This window comes from Rhineura floridana, chromosome 3, assembly GCF_030035675.1.
Source record: "Rhineura floridana isolate rRhiFlo1 chromosome 3, rRhiFlo1.hap2, whole genome shotgun sequence".
Classification (NCBI taxonomy): Eukaryota; Metazoa; Chordata; class Lepidosauria; order Squamata; family Rhineuridae; genus Rhineura; species Rhineura floridana.
Window position 1 is genome coordinate 30,102,602 of NC_084482.1, and position 21,329 is coordinate 30,123,930.

The 21,329-nt window shown below is 45.3% G+C and overlaps 1 protein-coding gene across 1 annotated transcript in view; it reads right to left on the minus strand.

The window, feature by feature from the left end:
* LOC133382083 (inactive dipeptidyl peptidase 10-like) overlaps window positions 1–21,329 on the minus strand; it is a 58,132-nt gene that overhangs the window by 18,206 nt on the left and 18,597 nt on the right. Inside the window, exons 7-20 of the mRNA XM_061621739.1 lie at window positions 18,703–18,784; window positions 17,089–17,209; window positions 11,981–12,135; window positions 11,024–11,121; window positions 10,071–10,194; window positions 9,440–9,478; window positions 7,784–7,891; window positions 5,998–6,089; window positions 5,847–5,894; window positions 3,869–3,987; window positions 3,142–3,189; window positions 2,679–2,777; window positions 2,146–2,212; window positions 484–678 (exon numbers count right to left, since the gene is read on the minus strand). Coding sequence (XP_061477723.1) covers window positions 484–678; window positions 2,146–2,212; window positions 2,679–2,777; window positions 3,142–3,189; window positions 3,869–3,987; window positions 5,847–5,894; window positions 5,998–6,089; window positions 7,784–7,891; window positions 9,440–9,478; window positions 10,071–10,194; window positions 11,024–11,121; window positions 11,981–12,135; window positions 17,089–17,209; window positions 18,703–18,784 — 1,395 coding nt within the window. The remainder of the gene's footprint in view (window positions 1–483; window positions 679–2,145; window positions 2,213–2,678; window positions 2,778–3,141; window positions 3,190–3,868; window positions 3,988–5,846; window positions 5,895–5,997; window positions 6,090–7,783; window positions 7,892–9,439; window positions 9,479–10,070; window positions 10,195–11,023; window positions 11,122–11,980; window positions 12,136–17,088; window positions 17,210–18,702; window positions 18,785–21,329) is intronic.

A 21,329-nucleotide genomic window follows, 5' to 3' on the forward strand; every position in this document is an offset into this window, starting at 1 on the left:
ATGATAGGACTTTCTTCCAAGTTGTTGGAACAGAGCAGGGCAGGGGATAAGTGGGGAAGTGTGATGGAATTTGCTGTGTTGGTATATTTTATTTGTTAATAATTTGTATTAAGTATGAGTTTATTCGTATTATGGTTTCATTGTGTACTTTTTATAATACTTCTTGTGTTCTTTTTGTCTTGTACACCTCTTAGAGATATTTTTATATATTAAGCGGTATAGAAATAGCCTAAATAAATAAATTACAACCACCTACAAGGAGCTTTTTCAATCCCATTAAAGATTCATTCAACATCAGAAGGGAGCCACCATGGACTGAGTATAAAAAGCAGCAGAGTGGTTAGCTGCCTACCCCTCCACTTCTGACAACTGCTGACCCAACAGTAGACATGCACTCAACACCTGGAACCACACCGGGGTGGACTGACATACATGCACCACATAAACAACACCTGAGGACACTCTAGGCTCAAGGGTACTTACTGCATGAGAGCTACATGGTCCTTGACATCCAAGGAACCGAGCTGGTGGCTGACCTCATGCAACAGCTTGAGCCCTTGATTTCCAGAGCCACGGCCATCAAATTGGATGACCACAGCACCCAAAGAGCTGGAGAGGATGGTATCCCAATCAAGATGGAATTCCTCAGTGGCCAGCTGGCCTCCAGGGGCTTCTGGACTGGAAAAAGAGAAGTTGGGGGTTAGAACTAGGGCTGTGCACAACCCCCCATTCGCCCTGTGGCTCCAATCCAGAGGGGGGGCATCAGGCTGACCCACCCTGGGTTGACACGGGGACCACCCACCCAGGCTTGGAGCCACTCCGAAATAAGATTAGGGGTGGGGCTCATGTTTAATTAGCGTAAAAGCACACACATTACATCTCCTTCCCTCCCCCTCCCAACTGAGTGTGGAGTCAATTTATCCTGTGCAAAGGGTTGCAAAACAGCACCTGAACTCCCAGAGGATCGCTGCCTCTGCTCATCAGGCAGAAAGAGGAGCCATGGATGCTTCTTCTTTCTGCTTGATACCCGGCCCCCTGACAGCCCTGGGTCACTCTGGGTCATCAAATCCAACCCATAGCAATCCATAGCTGTCCAAAACATCAGAATAGGCTTGATTTGGCTCTCCCCTCAGCCGAATCCAACATATACTCATAGTTAGAACAGGGTGAATGTCACATTACTAGCTAGTGGCCTAAGAGTGTGGTGCCACTTCAGGTGGAAAACTATGGCACTATGATACTATGAAACTCCAACTAGGCTGAAGCTCATTTTTAAAGATTTTCACAGAGAAGGCAGGAAAAAAAGGCAGATTTTAATGCCATCCTAAACTTCCCCCCCACCCAGCACATTGAGACTTTTGAATGTGACATTTGGTGAAGAAAATTAAAAGTGAGGCCTCCCAATTCCAGATGTATGAATCTTGTTGAGGTTACTCAATAGTAGTGAAGGGCTGAGAAGGACTGGCTGAAAATTCACTAATTTTTCAAACGTTGAAATGTCTGATGAGGTAAAATTGATAGGTTAATGCTACACTCTGGTAGGAATGACATTTTCATGGAGAGGAAAAAAAGAGTTTGACCTCCGGGACATCTTTTGGATGAGCAATTTGGCCCTATCCCATTTGAGTTTGGTCTTCTCTGACACAGAATCTCTTTTCCAGCTAACTAAAGATCTGTTACTGAGAGGTACCAGTTAAAATCATACCCTGGGCGAAGTAAACATGATGAGAGGTGGGTGGTCTTCCAGGAGATGGTGGTATTCAGATTCAAACCCACAACCCCACATTCACAAATAGAGTGACAATCCCACTGGGGTTATTAAAAAAACATTCCCTGCAAAATCAATTAAATGAGGGGCAGGGGAAGCCACATCCTTTGGTCCAGACCTGAACCACAGGCTATAGATTGTGTGTGCTTAGAGAACAGAGGTAGCCACAGCAGACTGATCTCCCCATGCCAGTTCAAATGTTGAGCCCAGTTCCTTCATTCCATCTCATTCCCCTTCTCCATCATAGTTGCGTTAGATGCAACAAACCAGAGATCATCTGGCTTGTTGCTCTCCCTGCTGATCACTTATGAACTCACAGCTGCAGGGATGGAATCAGAGCACAGGGGCAAAGCTAAGGGAGTCAGGGTGTCACTCACAGCATCAGTAGCAAAGGGCAGAAAGTACACCGGTGTGGTGGCGGCAGAGTCACACGCACAGGCAGGTCTGAGTTGTAGGGAAAACAGGAGAGAAATGTGAATACAGGAGAAGGATAACCCCGTTATCTTTTAACAACCAAACTTATTCTCCCCACTCTCCTACATCTTTTGCAAACCTCACACATCCATGGCGCTGCAGTCTTCAGGCCCTTGAACCCTTTGCCTCACAACTTGGGGACCCTCATAGCTCCCACTGTGTTCTTTCAACCCCAATCCACATGGTGGCGAACCTCCACACTATCCCATTTCCCCTTTAAGCTCCATGATTTTTAAGTTACAACTTTGCCTTTCTGTAAATGGTCAACTCTATTCCACCCTTAGCTGGAGGTGCCCTACCGCCAGAATTGCTAGCCCACTGCCTTTATTCCATAATGTCACATTGCCACTTTCCCCCTATCAGGCAAGGTGGGGGGGGGGGTTAGGGGAGGATTTCTATGGCTGCGATAGGAAGGGCACAACTTTTGCATTCTCACCATAGCTGGCTAGCTGATAGGACTGGAATTCCACCAATGGCATCTCTTTACGCATAAGGCCATCTTGCAAAGGCCGGTTCTCTTCTAGGAGAAGAAAGTCTGGGAGTCCGGATGAGGAATGAGGCAGACACCAACATGGTTAGCAGTAGTTGGGCACCTCTGCATGCAAGTCAGTTGTGACTGGGTGCCAAATTTTTCAAACCAGTAGTTCTCCACAAATATAATAAAGTTGTAACTCATTGTCACGGGATATTGTGATAGCAAGGGGCAACAACTGCTTTTAAAAACATGACTTGAATTCACAGGGGATAGAGCTTAACTGAAGTTATTAGGCACACAAGCCTAAAAGTGCTGTCTCTATGTTATGTAACTTATGCGCACAGTAAAATGATACCCTTCCAGAGAGACCGAGGTGCACAATGGTTTTAAAGGCAAGCTCCTTCCCCTCAAATCTGATACTCACTGTGGGGATTAGTTGTGCAATGAACAGAAACTTGAGGGATTCCAGGCCCTACCGGGTGAAGAAAACTCAGGTCAGTAGTATACAGACCCTAGATCATGCTGGACAATTCACAGCATAAGCACTAGACACTGTTACCACATATAGGGCTTGCTTCAGTGAATCAGTTTTGTTGCTTTAAGACCATCTCTCTTTTTTTATTGGACTGTGAGCCCAGTGGTAACGGGCATATTTCCCCCTCCCCCTTTTTTGACCATGAAATTGGCAATATCTTCAAAGCCTGCCTTGATCCATGGAGCAGAATATGAATTTAAATAAAATACATAGGTGTGTATATGTATTCTGGTATATGTATTAGGCAGGGTGTGGGTGTGCATCCAAATACACACATATCGGCACAAACACAGTTTAATAAAGGCAGCTTGTGTTCATATACATTCCTGTGTCCCACTATCCGTCCCAAATCTGTGGACTGTTTAAGCAAATAAAGAGTGAGTTCCTGTGCATGTATTATTTGTACCTTTTTGAGACTTTACTAATAATCAGAATGTACATGCATCAGCATTTCAGCTATCTATTTGTTGTAGAAGTACCTTAACCATTTTGATCCTCATGTCAGTGAAGCCCAAACATGGTAATAAAAAGAAATATAAATATATGTATTGGAGTGAATCCACAAGCTCTTATGTGCCTGTAAAATACTACTGTGTCTCCTCTTGCAGAAACCCACCTCTGCAGAACAGTATAAAATGCCCCATCTTGGGACTGAAACTGACATCTACAAAGGAGCAGCCAGGGCGCAGGCCACAGGTCAAGCAGGTGCGGTTGAAGGAGCCGTCAAGGTCAAGGCTGCTCGAGAAGAGGAGAAGTACATATTGAGAAGCCCTTTCCCTTCCTCAGAGACCCACCAGCCACCCAGACCCCCAAGATGGAGGAGGTGCCAGGGCCTTCCCAGTCCCAATGTCTTCATTACCCACAATAAACCAAAGTGCTGCAGTGCTAAAAAGTAGAGTTAGGATGTTGAAAAATCAGGTCCAAGTATTGCAGCTCACCATCGGTTAATGGAAACTCCATGGAGAACTGAACTAGGATGGTGTACTATATATGGATATACCCTGGACTGAACATTAATAATTTTAATATGCCGATAAAGATCCTCCATGGCTGTGTACACTAGATTCTCTTGTTGCACTGTTTTCATTTGATATGTTTATATGACTAAATCAGTAAATATATATTTGGTTTAAAAAAGAAAGAAAAGAAAATCAGGTTCAAATGAAGCTGAACACCTGCATGATGATGGGCTTATCCACACGGGAGCCTAGCTTCGTACTAAATCTGCTTTTACCATTGCAATAGCTTTTCAATGTCCATACTTCTTTCTCAGTGGTAGCTTCCAATCCACTGTTTTCCTTTCACACAAGTAGGCTTTCCTCTGGAAAGATTTAGTATTGTGGTTTCCTTGTGGCCTCGCCCCCAATTTTACATGTTTACTCCCTCCGGAGTATCGATATTGCTAATGGAGGGTTTTTTTCCAGTGTCATTGTTTCTTGTCAATTGCACGCCTCTCCGGCAGGGACAGCATTGGGGTGCAATTGACATGCAACTATATGAAACTGATTAGAGGGGGGAGTAAGTGAAAGGAAAAGTAGGCAGCGGCTGCCACAGCTTTTGCAGGTGGCAGAGAGAGAGGGAGTGGGCGATGGGGCATAAGAGAGCCCACCCACTAAAAAAACATCGAAACAAAGCGCCTACACCAGCCTTTCCCAACTAGTGGGCCACCAGATGTTGTTGGACCACAACTCCCATCAGCCTCAGCCAGCATTGCCAATGGTCAGGAAAGATGGGAATTGTGGTCCAACAACATCTGGTGGCCCACTAGTTGGGAAACGCTGGCCTACACGGAGGAGCACAGTGAAGCTGGGATGGTTTTTCCTTTCCACATTATAATTGGATTGGGTTGATACGGATTTAAAGGGGAAAACTGCATTATAGCTTCTGCTTGTCTGCAACGTCATGTGAACCATGCAAATTACAAAGGGATGAAAGTAGCACCACACACTAAATCGCTGTGTGGATGAGCCCCATGTGAGATTAAGAATTTGGGGTGTAATTCCACCTGAATGCCACTGGGTGACAGCAATTCACTATTCACTTGCCCCAGAAGCATGAGGGTAAGGCTGCTTTACCATGCAAGGCTCTAGATCAGGTTGAACATACTGCTTTGTCTGGTAACTTCGTGCTGAAATCCTGCAACTTTTATACCACAACAAATATTTTATTTGGGGTATTTTTGGTCCCACTTTTGTTGCACTATAGTGCACTGCAAGAGTGACTCTCCAAGTGGCAGTAATGTGGCTGCAACACTGGGAAAGCACTGCAGAACAACTAATACAGCAGAACAATGTGTGGACACGCCAGTATAAATCCACCACTAATGCACTATTATTGCATCAGTGGCAAGTTGCTGAATACACCTTTTAAAAAATGGTTATAGGGGCCACAGTATTCAGATCTCACTTCAGCTCAGTCTAAATTCAGTAAGCAGCCTCAGGCAAGGCACTAGTTTCCACCCTCAACTTCCCATCTACAAAACGGGGATAATAATTCTGACTTACGTTACACACTGCAACATTTTGTTGAAGGTCCTATTTATATGCTATATACACTCCACGCACTATTTGTAGGACATGGGCCAGAATACTCACCTGTACAAATGTTTAGAGTTGGGCCTTTCTTCAGAACTCAGGAAATATCTAGGAAAAAGGGCATTGTCAGCCAGCCAGAGTTTGCTCCTCCTGCTAAAGTTTGGAGGACCAGCTCCAGGATAGGGGGAGGATCATGGCCTCTGATACTCACAGCTGTTTGCTATTCTCATCATATGCCAGGATCCTGGTGACGTCCCAGTTCCCAGAGGTCAGGAGGCGCACGCTACTTTCCTTGCGACTGGGCTGATAGGAGAAGGAAAAGGGGAGGATGTGGCTGGCAAGACTCACACGTGTTCCCTAGTAGCATTGTCAGAACTCAGACGTTGCTGCTTGCTATATATACCCTGGTTGTTGTTTTTTTTAAAAAAGGACTCTACTCCTGTAGTCTGACATGCAAAACTCAAAACGATGCACCAGCTCAATTGCTGTGTATCAGGTTGGTTGCTATTCCATGCCTAGTTAAAGGGGGGGAAAGGCAGGGCTCCTTGACGGAAAATGCAGACTGTTCTTGCGGATGGGGTTTCATGGCATATTTAACATTTTGATTCAGATAGGGCTGAACCTCTTTTCCCTGGTTCGCCACGAGGGGTACACACACACTGCCAAACAGGCAGCACCGCTTCCTACCATGCTTTTCTCTGGCATGTTTGCTAGGCAGGGTTGCCAGCCGACTAGATAAAAACTGCCTTGGTCTGCTGCTCTGTCTTTATCAGCAGCCTGATGTGCAGAAATCACAAGGTGACGCTTTTCAGTGCATGGGGATAAAATCAGAAGTTGCCTTAGGCTGACAACACATTATACATTTGACATACATGACTTCCCCCAAAGAAGCCTGGGAATTGTAGTATACCCCCCACAGGGCTACAATTCCCAGCATCCTGAACAAACAACAGCTCTGAGGGAAGCCATGTGCTTTAAATGTGCCTTAAATGCATAGTGTGGATGCAGTCTCAGACCGAGTCAGACCCCTGGCTCAGTGTTGTCTGCAGTAACTGGCCGTGGCTTCCCAGATTTTCAGGCAGGAGCTTTTCCCACCCATACCTGGAGATGCCAAGGACTGAACCTGGGACCATCTGCATGCAAGACAGATGCTCTACTGCTGAGCTATGGTCCTCTGCTGCAAAAGTCTGCCCATTAAAGGCACACAAGCTGGCCTTTAATCCAGTGCCAGGATGCACCTGCCAAGTTCCCATACTGACCATTCCATCACTTTCCCAGCATCCCATTTCCCACAACAACCAGGAAAAGTTCGTCGCAAAGCTGCTAGCTAGCAAAGGGCCTCGTGAAAAAAAAAGGGGGGTTCCTTCCAATGCAACCAACATTCCCCTGAATACCCACTACCAAGTAACCTTTTCCAAACTCTTCTTAAGCTCCCCATGTAAATGCTCTCGTGACTCACACACATCTTTCTGCTTTATTATGAACTGCTCCCTTCACCTTTCCTTCTTGCCCCAAATGCTCAGTCTGTGGTTCCTCCCTTTCATGCCGCTCACTAGCATGCTGTGAACTACACAGAGCTACCAAGTTTTGTTTTGTTTGTCTTGCCAGGACGTCTGTGCCTTAACACAGAGGCAGCCATTGTGGTACCCTCCAGATGTTTTGGGACTCCAACTCCCATCAGCCAGAGCAAGCATGGCCAATGGTCACAGGTGAAGCCTTTTCTAGTCCACATCTGGAGGGCCCCACGTTGACTACCTGAGCTGACACCTGCTTTAACAGTTGCAAGAGCCTTTCTGAAATTCAGCCACATGCAGCCCTAGTGCCACAGGCTGCCCAACCCTGCTTTAAAATGCCTCATGGCCATAGCACGAGATGTGAGGCTTGCAGGTGTATGGCTCATATGGGAGAATGAGCTGCAACATCTGTAGGAAGCAGTTCCTTCACTGAAAGTGGGGGAGTTTAAAATTATGTGCAGCCAGCAAGATGGCTAGATTTACCTGCGTGGAAAGCATGGTGATATGGTGGAATGCTCCTCGTGCACCCTGCTTCACAGGCACTGGCAGAAAAAGGATCTCTGCATCTTCAGAAAAGATGGGCATTCCCTGCTGGGATACATAACAAAGGAGGATGTGGGTACATTGTGGGATATCCAAGGTGAAGTTTTGCTTGTTTTTTTATAGGGTGGGCTTCAGGTTTGAAGTGGCCCTGGGGCCCCTCTGTCATTGTGCCTCCCGGACCCTGGCAGTGGCAAGCAGCAGTGGGTGACTGAGTCTAGCCATCACCATGTTAATTTCCCCTCAGTTCCCCAGACTGAGTGATGCAAGCCCAAGGGCATGTGAGAAACGAATATGACAGTTAGACCCAGCTGTCCAGCTCTACTCAAGAGTGCCAGGCTGGGCATTTTTTGTTGTGGTTGAGAAAAATGGGGGCTGAGCAGGTGCTCAGAGGCCGCCAATCAAAGAAACATTTCATAGCCCTTGGATTATGCATAGGACTGTTAATATTCAGTATGTCCTGGATTTTCCTGCACTAGGCCTGTAGGTAGAGATCTTGCGGTGATAAAGCCTAAGGCAAGGGTGGCTTATCTGTGGCCCTGCAGATGTTGTAGGACTAGAACTCCCATCATCCCTGACCATTAACCATGCTGGCTGGGGCTGATGGGAGCTAGAGTCTGACAATATCCGGAGGGCCACACAGATTCCCCCACTGAAGGGACTATCAAAAGGAAATATAATACAGCAAAACACTAAATACAAATATAAATTAGGTACACACAGACACATATACACTAAAGATCTGTTGGCCAGTGCTGATTCAAAAGCATTCTGTCGGCAACCTAACAGGCTGATATCAATTTGAGTTCATTCTTTTATTATTTATTATTTATTTATTTATTGCATTTGTATACCGCCCCGTAGCTGAAGCTCTCTGGGCAGTTTACAACAAGGCTTTGTCTGCTAGTCGCTGCTTTACTGGTTCTTTTTTCCACCAATATTGATAGTAATATTGATATTTTGGAAGGAAATGTCGATAAAATTATAATTCTTGGTATTTTAAAGGCAGTTTTTTTAAAAAAAACACCCCAATTTTTGCAAATAGCCACAGAAAATCACTACATAAAAATCCAATCAGCAATGATAGAGAATAAGTGAATTAATGAAAAAATTGGTACCAAATCCAAATTGGGTGGAATTCCAGCCTATCCCTAACACACATGCACACACACACACAATTAAATGTATTCATATTTTGGAGAAGTCATTTTTGTTAAGGGCCAACTACTTGTCAATCATCCCTGTGGCCGTTCTCTTACTGGCCAGAATATTGGAAGCTAGAAACAAGTTTGCTTCCACACACAAGGGCCTTCTACAGCTGCTGAGGCACTCCTTTTCTGCCATTAGCAAGAAGTAGAATTTGGTTACCCTGACATTCTTTACTTAATGAATGGTCACTTATGAGCAACCTATGAGCAATTTGGGTTTCCAATGATGATTGAAATGGGCTGTGTTCTTTTGAAGAAAACTAAATTAAAAATCCAATTGATCCGTCAGCTGGTTGAGAGATAAATAGCAATTTCCTGAATGTGAGATATGGGGATGTGGCTCACCTGCGCAGAGAATAAGAAAGGAGCAAAACGATATCAAGTCTGTTACCTGCATGTCCACCCAGGAGTCTGATGTCATCTGGTATCTCTAAGAGGATACACAAGGTTGTTAGCAAAGCCTTTGGGAGGGAGAAAACAAGACAAGCTGCACATTGATACCTCATACTAAATAAAAATCACACACTTGTATACCATGTTACCTCCCCTTAAGATTGGCCCTTAAGAGCAGTGTGATGAATTCCCCCTACCTTCTTTCCTGAAAGGATGCATTTAAAGGTTGGAGACCAGAGTGGGACTGGATGGTTAATGTATGTTAATTAATCCACATAATGTATGTGCTTGAGTCTATATTCCTAGGGATAGAACCCAGGGGGCTCTTTTTCTCACAAATTCACACACAGAGAGAAATATATATGGCAGCCAGTGTGGGATAGCAGTTAAAGTGTTGGACTGGGACCTGCGAAACCAGATTTCAGATCCCCACTCAGTCATAAAGCTCACTGAGTGACCTTGGGCCAGTCGCAATTGCTCTGCCTAACCTACCTTGCAGGGTTGTTCTGAGGGCACAATGGGAAGTGGGGAGAACCATGTACGCCACCTTGAATTCCTTGAAGGAAAGGTGGGATATAAATGGAATAAATAAATAATACGACTAGTACCTTAAAATAATTGAGGCTCACCTCAGTGCAAGCTCCTGTGGCAGCTTCGCACAGACTCAGCACAGACATGTTCTGCGGCCTGTTTAACCATCGCACAGCCAGCCGGGAGTGTGCTACCCATTTTACCACGGTGATATAATATTCCCTGGAAGCAGAATAGTAGTGATATCAGCTGTTTGGGAGAGAACGGTCAAAACAGCCTTGCTCCCTCTGGGGCGATTTGGCCGATAGTTCACCATTCCATTAACATAGAAGTAACCGACCAACACATCCAGGGTCCTCTTCTTCTTTCCAGTACTGTGTCAAGTAAGAAGCAGCATAAAATAAGCTTCCAAACTGACTACCATCTAGGGATGTCAGAAAATTTCTTTGGAAGTGCAAGATCTTATGTACTGGCTGTGTTACATTAAGGGGAGGGATGGAGAACCTGTAGCCTTCCAGATATTGCTGGTCTCCAGCTCCTATCAGACGTGAGCGTGGCACTGGCCATGCTGACTGGGGCTGATGGGAACTGGAGTCCTGCAGCACCTGGTGGCCATCTGGAGAGCCACAGGTTCCCCACCCCTGTGCTAAGGGCTTATAGAAACACAGCGTACTCTAACCTCCTTGGACTCTGGAACCTGTTCAGCTTCCACCTTAGAGCCAGCATTACCTGTTTGTTGTTGCATCCCTGTAATATTCTTTCTGAATCTGTTCATTATAAATGCACACATATTTTTTATGATACCAAGTTTAAAATGTTATTTTCTCCAAAGCTCGCTATTGCTGCTGCTCCTGCTGCCCTGGGCACCTTTGGGAGTAAGGGCAGGATAAAAATCTAAATAATAATACCTTTTATAGATATAACAAGAACAAACTTGGATCAGCCACAAAGTTCAAAGAAGGCTATTTCTGAATCTGCAATTGCTTGGATAAAAGGGAGCAAAATGTCACCATCAATACTGTCCGGCCCTCCCCTCCCCTCCCCCCTTCACCTGCCCTGGAAGGATTCTGGAGGAAGTAACTCCTGCACATTAAGCATCCCAGACAGGTTCACCACAAAGAGCTGGACTGATGGAATGGGCTGTCCAGCCTGAGAGGAAAAGAGAAAAGAGACAAGGAAGTCAAGGACCAGGAATGAAAGTTTGAACAAGACAGGGCGAAAAGCTTGTGAAGTCAGCCTGCAACCATGGGGAATACAAATTGTCATCAGTCATAAGCACGCATGCACTAATGACCAAGCCAGTGGTGTAGGCAAACCATATTCCATTAGAGCAGGGCTGGGGATGTTGTGGGACTCCAGCTCCTATCAGCCCCAGCCAGCATGGCTAAAGGTCAGGGATACAGTAATAGGAATTCTAGGCCAGCAATATCTACGAGGGTCACAGCTTCCCTGTCTCTGCTCTAAGGTGCCAAGGGCTTACGCCTGGCTCTGCAAACTATCAAGAGGACAAATGTGTAAAGGAGGACCAGGCAAGACTTTGCCTGTTGGTTGGCTGGTTCCTCTAGCTCAGTGGTTCCCAAACTTTTCCCCTTTATCACACACCACTTGAAAATTGCTGTTAATCTTGGTGGTGGGCCACTTAATAGTTTTCCTGCTTCTTGTAGCAATTGTAAAGCACTGTGATAGACGCTGTATGGTTTTTAATTGTAATTTTATTGCTTAATTTATTTCTTATATTGTAATTTATCGTATTACAATTTGCATTCCCTAGAATTCAAATGGAAACACAATACAAGAAGCAATAAAATACAATTAAAAATCAATATGAATATTTAACATAGACTTGCCGTGGACACCTGAGTGACGCTCACAGACCACTGGCGGTCCACAGACCACTGCATGGGAACCTCTGCTCTTCTGGCTCGTAAGGTCACAGAAACGTCTGTATGACCATCTCCCTTCCTTCCACCTCTTGCGTGGGGAAATGGAAGGAAGTGGTAGGACTTACCTTAGGATAGGGATAGTGCTGGCTGGCAGGGTAGTTTCCTCCTAGGAACTGGGGCAGCTCCATCTTGGGCACCAGAGAATTGTTGATGGTAAGGTAGGCTAGCCACATGCTATCAGGTGAACACCAGTGTGCACTAGCTGTCTGCAGGATTTCCTCTTGGAAGCAAGGGACATTGTCATCATACCAGGTGTAAGTACCAAGTACTAAACCTGTGTCTGCTCAACCCCAACCACTTTTCCTTGAGACAAGCAGAATGCTCCCAGACTGTAGAAAGGAACCCACCACAGGCTCATTTTCTCTGAAAACATCCATATCTCTCTGAGACGTTGACTTAGATTACAAAGCATGCCCAGGACACTATCTAGTCCTCCTTCATTTACCCATAACTTTCAGGCCTCTATAGGCAGATCACTCCTAACAGTTCTGCCAATGCCATTCTTGAATCATGGCACTTATTTTTTATTTTTGGAAGGTGAAATAAAAAAAAACAGCCCCACCTGCTGACCATCAAAGACATAGCTGACCAATACACTTCAACACAGGTCAGACTTCTTCATTATACAGCCACGAGAGTGGCTGTATACTATAGCCAGCGTGGATTTTTCACATTCTGCAATGTTAAATTGAAAATACCCTCATGCCATTCTGATGCTTCCCATAAGCTCATTTCAAAACAAAACCTTACAAAATTTATAGTCCTGAACTCAGAAACACTTGCTTCACAACCCTCTCAATTTTCATGGCGATACACAAAACACTCAGAGAGAATAGAGAGTTCAAAGTCTAAAGAGAGAGAGAGAAACCCCAGAGCCCTTTTTGACTTTTTTCTCTTTCTCATAATCTGTTGAAATTCATTAAAAATCAGCCATGTTCACAGAGTACCTGTAATCCTAATACTGACCTTGCCCCATACTCTAACCTTCATCTTCTGCAGTTTAAATGTTAAAAAATGCCTGGCTGATTTTTAATTAATTTAAGAAATTTTGGCTGGCAGCCTATGATAACGCGGGGCATGCTCAGTAAGAACCAACTGTCAGTGTTCGAAAAGCCTCACAGCTGCTTGGCTTGCCTAATCAGGGGCCCCCACCCACACCAGACTTTGATTTCACATGAGACAGTCATGGCTTCCCTCAGAGAATCCTGGGAAGTGTAGTTTATGAAGGGTGCTGAGACGAGACTCCTATTCCACTGACAGAGCTCCAGTGGCCAGACTGGTTTAACAGTCAGCCACTTTGACTGAAGGCCTGTGAGGGGAACAGGGCCTCTCCTAGCAACTCTCAGCACCCTTCACTAACTACACTTCCCAGGGTTCTTTGAGAGAAGCCATGACTGTCCAAAGTGAAATTAAGGCCTGGTGTGGATGTGGCCAGGGACAGCTTTGGTTTAAATTTGGGTGGGAGGCTACATGTGCCTGCTGTAGAATGAAAAGGTGAGGGAAACGCTGAAAAGCAATAATACTGTTCACAATGTTTTCCTTTTGGAAAGGGTTTTCCCCTCTGCCCAGTGCCCAATCTCCTCCCCTCCCCAGGTCAGTGTTGGACTAGGACTTGGGAGACCAGGGTTCAAATCCCCACACAGCCATGAAGCTCACTGGGTGACCTTGGGCCAGTCATTGCCTCTCAGCCTCAGAGGAAGGCAATGATAAAGACCACCTCTGAATACCATTTACCATGAAAACCCTATTCAAAGGGTCGCCATAAGTTCGGTCGACTTGAAGGCAGTCCATTTCCATTTTCAAACATGATTGCACAGAAATAAATCCCATTGAACTCAAAAAGTATGCAAATGGTCAAACTAGGGTTGCCAGGCCCAGCCTCCAAGAGATCTTCTGTATCTTTAAAAGTTATGCAGGGGGAAGGGAGAATTTCACCTTGTGGTTTTTCCCATTACAGTGTTGCAAGAAAACCTGTATTTGGTTGAATTTTCTCTTTTCTTAAAGATACAGAATCATTCTCAGGCCCTGAGCCTGGCAACCCTAGATCAAACCCACCCTCCCTTCTCCCTCCTATCCCCTCCCTCTTGCCCCTTCCCTCCCCCTTCCTTTGCCCCTCCCTTCCCATCCCCTTCCAATCCCCTCCTTCCCCTTCCTCCTCCTCCCCTTCCTCCTCCCCATGGTCAGTTTTACCAATCTTAAGCATGATTGCATGGAAGTAAATACCATTGAACTCTATAAGCATGCAAATGATCAAACCTGCCCTCTCCTCCCCCTTCCTTTGCCCCCCCCAAAACGCTCCTTCCCCTTCCCCCTTCCCCTCCTACTTCCCCATGGTCAGTTTTTCCTATCCTAACCATGATTGCATAGGAGTAAATCCCATTGAACTCAATAAGCATGCAAATGATCAGACATGCTTTTCCCTTCCTTTCCCTCTGCTCTCCCTTCCTCCCCCCCTCTTCCTTCTCCCTCCTCCCCTGCTCACTCCAGCCCTCCCTCCTTCCCCCTGGTCAGTTTTACCTATCCTAAGCATGATTGCACGGGAGTAAATCGCACTGAACTCAACAAACATGCAAATGATCAAACCTGTCCTTCTCCTCCCCTCCCCCTCCTGCCTGCTCCCATCCCAGTCCTCCCCTCTACCTTTCCTCCCCTCCCTCCTCGTCTTCTTCCCCCCCCCTCCATCCCCTGTGGTCATTTTCACCTATCCTAAGCATGATTGCTGGGAAGTAAATCCCACTGAACTCAATAAGCATGCAAATGTTCAATCCATTCTCAGCAAGCTTGCAGAGGATCCCATTTCTTACCTCCCAGGTTAAAAAGCAGGGAAATTCAGTAATAGACAAAAAACCTTGCGGTGTAAGAATGTATCTATAGCCCACAGATATTTCTATCAAACTTTAAAAAGCAGGGAAATTGGGCAGCTATAATGAATGCACCAGGGGAGCAGGAGACCTGACCTTCTCTCTGAGATATTGTACTGCCCTACAAATTTGTCAAAATGCAAACACAATTTGGGTTGGTATTTCACAGTTCAATCCACTTGCTGTGTAGCTTGGAAGAATTTGGTAACATGTGCCTCTGAGCATATGGTGAGTGGTGGTAACACCTGCAATCTGCCCAAAGAATAGAAAGAAGACATGTGCTGTGCTGATCTTGTTTTAGCCAGGAGGAAGCAACATTATTAAGACAGTTGATATAGTTCAGATGGTCACTTTGAATATGTCTGATTTCCTTTGCAATTTTAGTGACGTTTCCTATAGGAAATCATTTTCTTTTGTTTCTGTTTCTGTGAATATGTGAAGTACAGCAACTCTTTGCAAAATTTATACTAAAAAAACTCCAAACATAATTTGTGGAATAATGGCACTGACTTCTGCAGAATAGTCTCCAGTGGATCTCAGGAGTGTCTCAATTTGCACAAGATAAAACAGTGGGAGGTGAAATATATTCTAGTAAAATTCTAGGTGTGCTCTATGTTTTAATTGACCGTGACCACCTTGCCTTAAATAAAGTGGTTTAAACATAGCAGCTGAAACATGCATCTTCTTTTTTCTAACAGCTAAGGTCATTGCTGAAGTAGCAACATATTGCAATCAGTCTGATTTTACATCAAACTGCAGTTTCAGATTCAACTGTTGATGCACTCAAAATAGAAATAGAACATAACCTCCAATTTGAAATACAAAGACTGTCTTCACAATCATATGACATTAACCAATAAAAAGGTGTTGAAATTAATAAAAATAAATTTGACACTAAATTTTCTAGTTTAGATTCTCTGTAGAAACATTAGTAACACAGGAAAAAAGCGAAGTAAGAACCCCAACAAACATACAAAGATATAATTCTCTATCTGTGAAAGTGAGGGCCAAACAGCTTTTAGACGTTAAGACATGTGATCAAATTTGCTCATTTGGTGTACCGCCCCTTGAAATAGGTGTAAGTTCAGGCGAGACAGAATGCCTTTCCTGGATATTTTTGTTTCTTAATATAATGTTATTTGCTATTTAATTTAATTGTTTGTACAATGTGTTGCTTATTGATGTATTGCTTTATTGATGTATTGCCTTGTGGATGTATTTTTATATTTGTGTTTACTTTTTCTGTAAGCCGCCTTGAGGGCCTTTTGGCCGAAATGCGGGGTACAAATAAACATTAACATTAACATAACATAACATAACATAACATAACATAACATAACATAACATAACATAACATAACATAACATATCTTTGGAGATGGCAGGTATTGCCACCACTCACCATATGCTCAGAGGCACATGTTACCAAATTCTTCCAAGTTACACAGCAAGTGGATTCGACTGTGAAAAACCAACCCAAATTGTCAGCGGCGTCACTAGCGAGAGTGCGGGGGGCTGCGGACCTCCGGTGCGTGCCGGAGGGGCACCCAGCCAGAGAAGGCCTGGGAACACCAGCACGCCTCCCTCGCCCCGCCAACGCTGCTCCCGGTCTCGCCCACCCACCCACCTCCGAGGAGGAGTTGGAGCAGCCTTGCCAGGCAACAGTGCATGGCAGGGCAGCTCTGGGTGTCACCCCCCTCATGGTGACACCCAGGTGCGGGCTGCACCCTCCGCACCCCGGTAGTGACGCCCCTGCAAATTGTGTTTGCATTTTGACCAATTTGTAGGGCAGTACAATATCTCATATCTCAGAAAGGAGGTCAGGTCTCCTGCTCTCCTGGTGCATTCACTATAGCTGCCCAGTTTTTTAAGGTTTGATAGAAATATCTGTGGGCTATAGGTACATTCTTAAACCGCAAGGTTTCTTGCCTATTAGTGAATTTAACTTTAATTAAACTGAACTAAGCCTAGGTTGATGTGTTGCTGAGTTCTTTAAAGCCTGGAGAAAGTATTGATTGCTCCTAAATGTGCATTGATAACCACTGCATCAATTCAAAGGGGGATTGAGAGGGACTGAAGTAAGACTGTTTAAATCACAGGTGTAAGAGCATTTCACTGTGTATTTCTGTACCACAAAGGGGGTGGGTGAGATGATGTCATCCCTTAGAAGGCTACTGCAGTTGCTGCTGACCGCCCTGCCATCCTCCTACTGGAAGTAAGGGCGGGATATAAATCTAATAAATAAATAAATAAATACTGCCCCAGGACTCGTGGCAACATTCTTAGGGCCCCGCCCTGTTCAACTTTCTTCACCTTCATATAGCCAATCAGCAATCCCATTGTACACAACTGCTTGACGTCCGGTTGAGGTGATACGCTTGGCCCGGCTGGAGACTCCAGGCTGATAATAAATGTCATTATCCAGGATGAACACCTGGGAATGGAAGAAGTTGGTAAGATGAATGGATCAGCTCATCTGGAACTGCTAATTTCCCCCAATGATAATACAATCACCAGCGACGCAATTAGGCAATTTTAGATTCTAGATTAAATGGTCAAAAGGGGGCCTCCCTCTTCAGATAGTAATTATGGTGCCAAAGTAACTAAAGTATTGGACTAGGGCCTGGGAGACCAGGGTTCAAATCTCTACTCAGCCATGAAGTTCACTGGGGTGATTTTGGCCAGTCACCATCTCTCAGCCTAACCTACTTCACAGGGTTGTTGTGAGGATAAAATGGTGCAGGGAAGAAGAACCATGCACACCATTTTGAGCTCTTTGGAAGAAAGGTGGGCTATAAATATAATAATACATAAAGTAATAAATATATAACTATTAGCTCATTTACTTCAAAATGTGATAAGCCGGACTAGCTATGTTTCCCACCACCACTTGTGGTCAGTGGCGCCCTGGTCATTTGCCCTGGTCATGCCCTGATGGCACCACTGCTGACTGCAGCAGCTTTCAGAGGACTAACCCTAACTGAGAGGGGAGACAAAGAGCAGCTTCACAGGCAAAATGCAGGCTTTTCCTGCCACAGCTGCTAGAGATGTCCTCTCTGGGTCTGTCCTCCTCAGGGACTGACTGTTGTTGGTGCCACCCTTTTCACGAAGAGCTCTGACAAACTGCCAAGGATGGAAATCAAAACCACAGCCCAGCTTCAACTGCCTGCTAAGCAGGGAAACCAAATCACAGCTCTGGGTTGTTGTTGCTGCATATAAAATTGCATCTACAATGAGAAAACTACCGTTGCGTCAACCTTGCCAGGGATGGAGGTGGGAAGGAAACAGAGACAATCTGAAAATGTCAGACTGTCCTTCATCAGCAGACATGCTAATCCGTTCCTCCCCTCCATCACCACCAAGGCTGTGTTTCTGGTAGCTTAAACTACACCTGCCACTGATTAAAACAAATGTGTGGTCAATAACTTGCTTTTCAACTAACGAATTAATTTGGTAGACCAGAGAGCACCACCACCACCAGCAGCACCCATAACACAACCAGACTGGCACTTGGATCTCACTTCAATACTAGCAACGGGACAGCATTTGAGGGCAGCAAGCTCGCTTAGGAGGGCAAGGCAGACCACGTGTCGCACACACAGCTCTGCCAGTACCGTGTGAACAGTGCAACACGTACACACATAGAATGCCTCCTGGAGTGTGTGGTGGCCTGAGCTGGTTGCTTCTCTGCCTGTTGCTGCCTTTTCCAATGGTACTGTCTGTGAGACACTGTAGGCAAGAAAACCGAGGCCAGCCTCAAGTAAGTATCGCCAACTCTGATGGCACTGGTTCAGGCGGCGTATGGGGGTGGTTGGAGAAAGGAGGATGCTCCCAGCATCAGCCACTTGAGATGGCAGCCTCACTCTGCCTAATGGTAGGGCTGGCCCTGAATTAATCAACACATAAATAAATGGAATAGGCACCTACCAGCTGGTTAACCTGGGCTCCCCAGGCTGCATACTGCAGAGGCATGCCATCTGCTTTGGGCACGTCTAGGTTGCTGGTCTCCCTAGAAGAGAAAACATTAGATCCCTTCCCTGCAGCAGAATTGTTTGGGAAGCACAGCAGGCTGAACAAGTGTAATCAGCCCTCTAATGCTAATGTCTAGCCCACCGTTATCAAGACTATGTGTATTTGAGGGTGGCTAAGCAAGGGATGAATCTCTTTGACCTTCTCTATGGTTAGAAGAGAATTTTGCAAAATAATCAATCATATAAAAATGTACATAATTTATAGTTGCAACTACCAGCTTATCTTTGTTGAGAATTTTGATTTGACTTTTTAATAAAGCAGGGATGGGGAAACTCTTGTCCTCCAGCTGTTCTTGGACTCCACCACCCATCAGCCCCAGCCAGCATGGCCAATGGCCACGGTCATCAGGAGGGCCACAGTTTCCTCAGCCCTGTAAGAATGCAAGGAAGATTTTCAATCTAATTAGGGATTTATATGTACACCCGTGTGTGTGTATGTATATACACACACGGGACTGCCACCCCTGCGGGCTTTGCTCGCCTCCCCTCTCTCTCTCTCTCTCTCTCTCTCTCACACACACTCTCTCACACACTCTCACACACACTGTCACACACACACACACACTCTCACTCTCTCTCTCTCTCTCTCTCTCTCTCTCTCTCTCTCTCTCTCTCACACACACACACACACACACACACACACACACACGGGACTGCCACCCCTGATGGCTTTGCTTGTCTCCCCTGTCTACCTTCACCAAAGCTCTGCTATCTCCCCACAGGTCACCAGAGCTGTCCCCTTCACCCCACAGGTCACCAGAGTCCTTCCCTTTCACCCTCCCCCAACAGGGGTCACCACAGCCATCCCCTTCATTTTCTCCCAACGGGGGTCTCCAGAGCTCCCCCCCCTTGCAGGTTGCCAATGCTTCCCTTCTTGTAAGCGTAAAAGTGTACTTTCAGCTGATATTGGATTGTGATGGAGAAACAAAGGACCCACAGCCCTGTTTACTGCTACAACAACATGGAAGATAAGGCTATCAATGGCTACTAGCCACGATGGCTATGTTTTTTCTCCACTTTTGGAGGCAGTATGCCTTTGAATACCAGCTGCTGGGAATCACAAGGGGGGAGTGTCCTGCTACTCCTGTTTGTGGGCTTCCCAGAGCCAACTGGTTAGCCGCTATGAGGGCAAGATGCTGGACTAGGTGGGGCTTTGGTCTGATCCTTCAGGGCTCTTCTTATGCCCTTATGATAATGAGCTCTACTGTTTTTTTTTAATGGGTATTTATCTGTACTGTTGCAGTAATAGCCCCAGTTAGTGGTATGTTAGAGCAATGTTGTGCTGGAACCATGGAACTAGGCCAGCCTTTCCCAACTAGTGGACCACCAGATGTTGTTGGATCACAATTCCCATCTTTCCTGACCATTGGCAGTGCTGGCTGAGGCTGATGGGAGTTGTGGTCCAACAACATCTGGTGGCACACTGGTTGGGAAAGGCTGAACTAGGCACAACAAACTGGAGCCGATATGGGGTACTGAACAATCAGTATACGGTATGGCACAGCCTTATTTAATCAAAGATGCAGAGGACAAACAATGAGGAAGGGCTGAAGGAGCCTGTGTATGTCTAGGAGTATATTTCACAAATGTGAAGATTGCAACACAGTAAGAATTTCCGGGTAAGAATTAATGTGAAATCTGAGTGTAGGATTGTAACATGTGATAACTTATCATGCAGTTTAGTTTTCCACATATGCACTGGATCTTAGCTCTGTGTTCACTGAGTGAAAAATCCTAAGTGTGTGGTTACTGAGCACTGTAATCTACTAATGGATTTCATATTCATTCCTACACATGGAGAGATTTTGTAATGGGCAACCTGGCTGTTAGCCTAGAGGAAGGGAGGGAAGATATATTGACAGAGTAGGGTGTTTTGTTTTGTTTTTAATCTCTTTGTTTAAATGTTCTTTTAACTGGCAGCACTAATAAAATATCATATAATCACCAGGACCACCACATTTTATTAGCGACAGTTTGAAAAAAATGTAGAGGGTGTCACAGAAGGAAGAATGTGTGTATATATATGGGGGAAGCTGTTCAGCCTATCCACAACAGTAGGATAATAAGGCAAAGGTTTTGTGTATAGGAAGTTCAGTTTAGGAGAGGAACGGGAAATCTTTTTCATCCAGAGGGCCACATTCCCTTGTAGGAAGCCTTCTGGGGGCCACATGCCTGTATGTGTATGTGTGTGAGAGAAAGAGAGACCAAAAGCTAATTGGTTTGGACCAGGCAGCCACAGGAAAAGTGTATGTGCTGTGGCCTGTGACACACTAGATCCAGCTTTTGGCATACCACAACAACCCTAACCTATGTTTGGATGATATCTTCCCTCCAGGACTGTAATAGTTTTGTTTTTATTTGTCTGCCCTCAGGGCTCATCCATACTTCCATTTCATCTGCAATGTAAGCCCCTTGGGTCTGTCCATTAATTCTCCTTCTTCCATATGATGCTGGCCTCCAACCACTCTAGATTTAATGGTCCTACTGGAGGTAGGGTGGAAGAGCTCTTTAGGTGGTAATGTG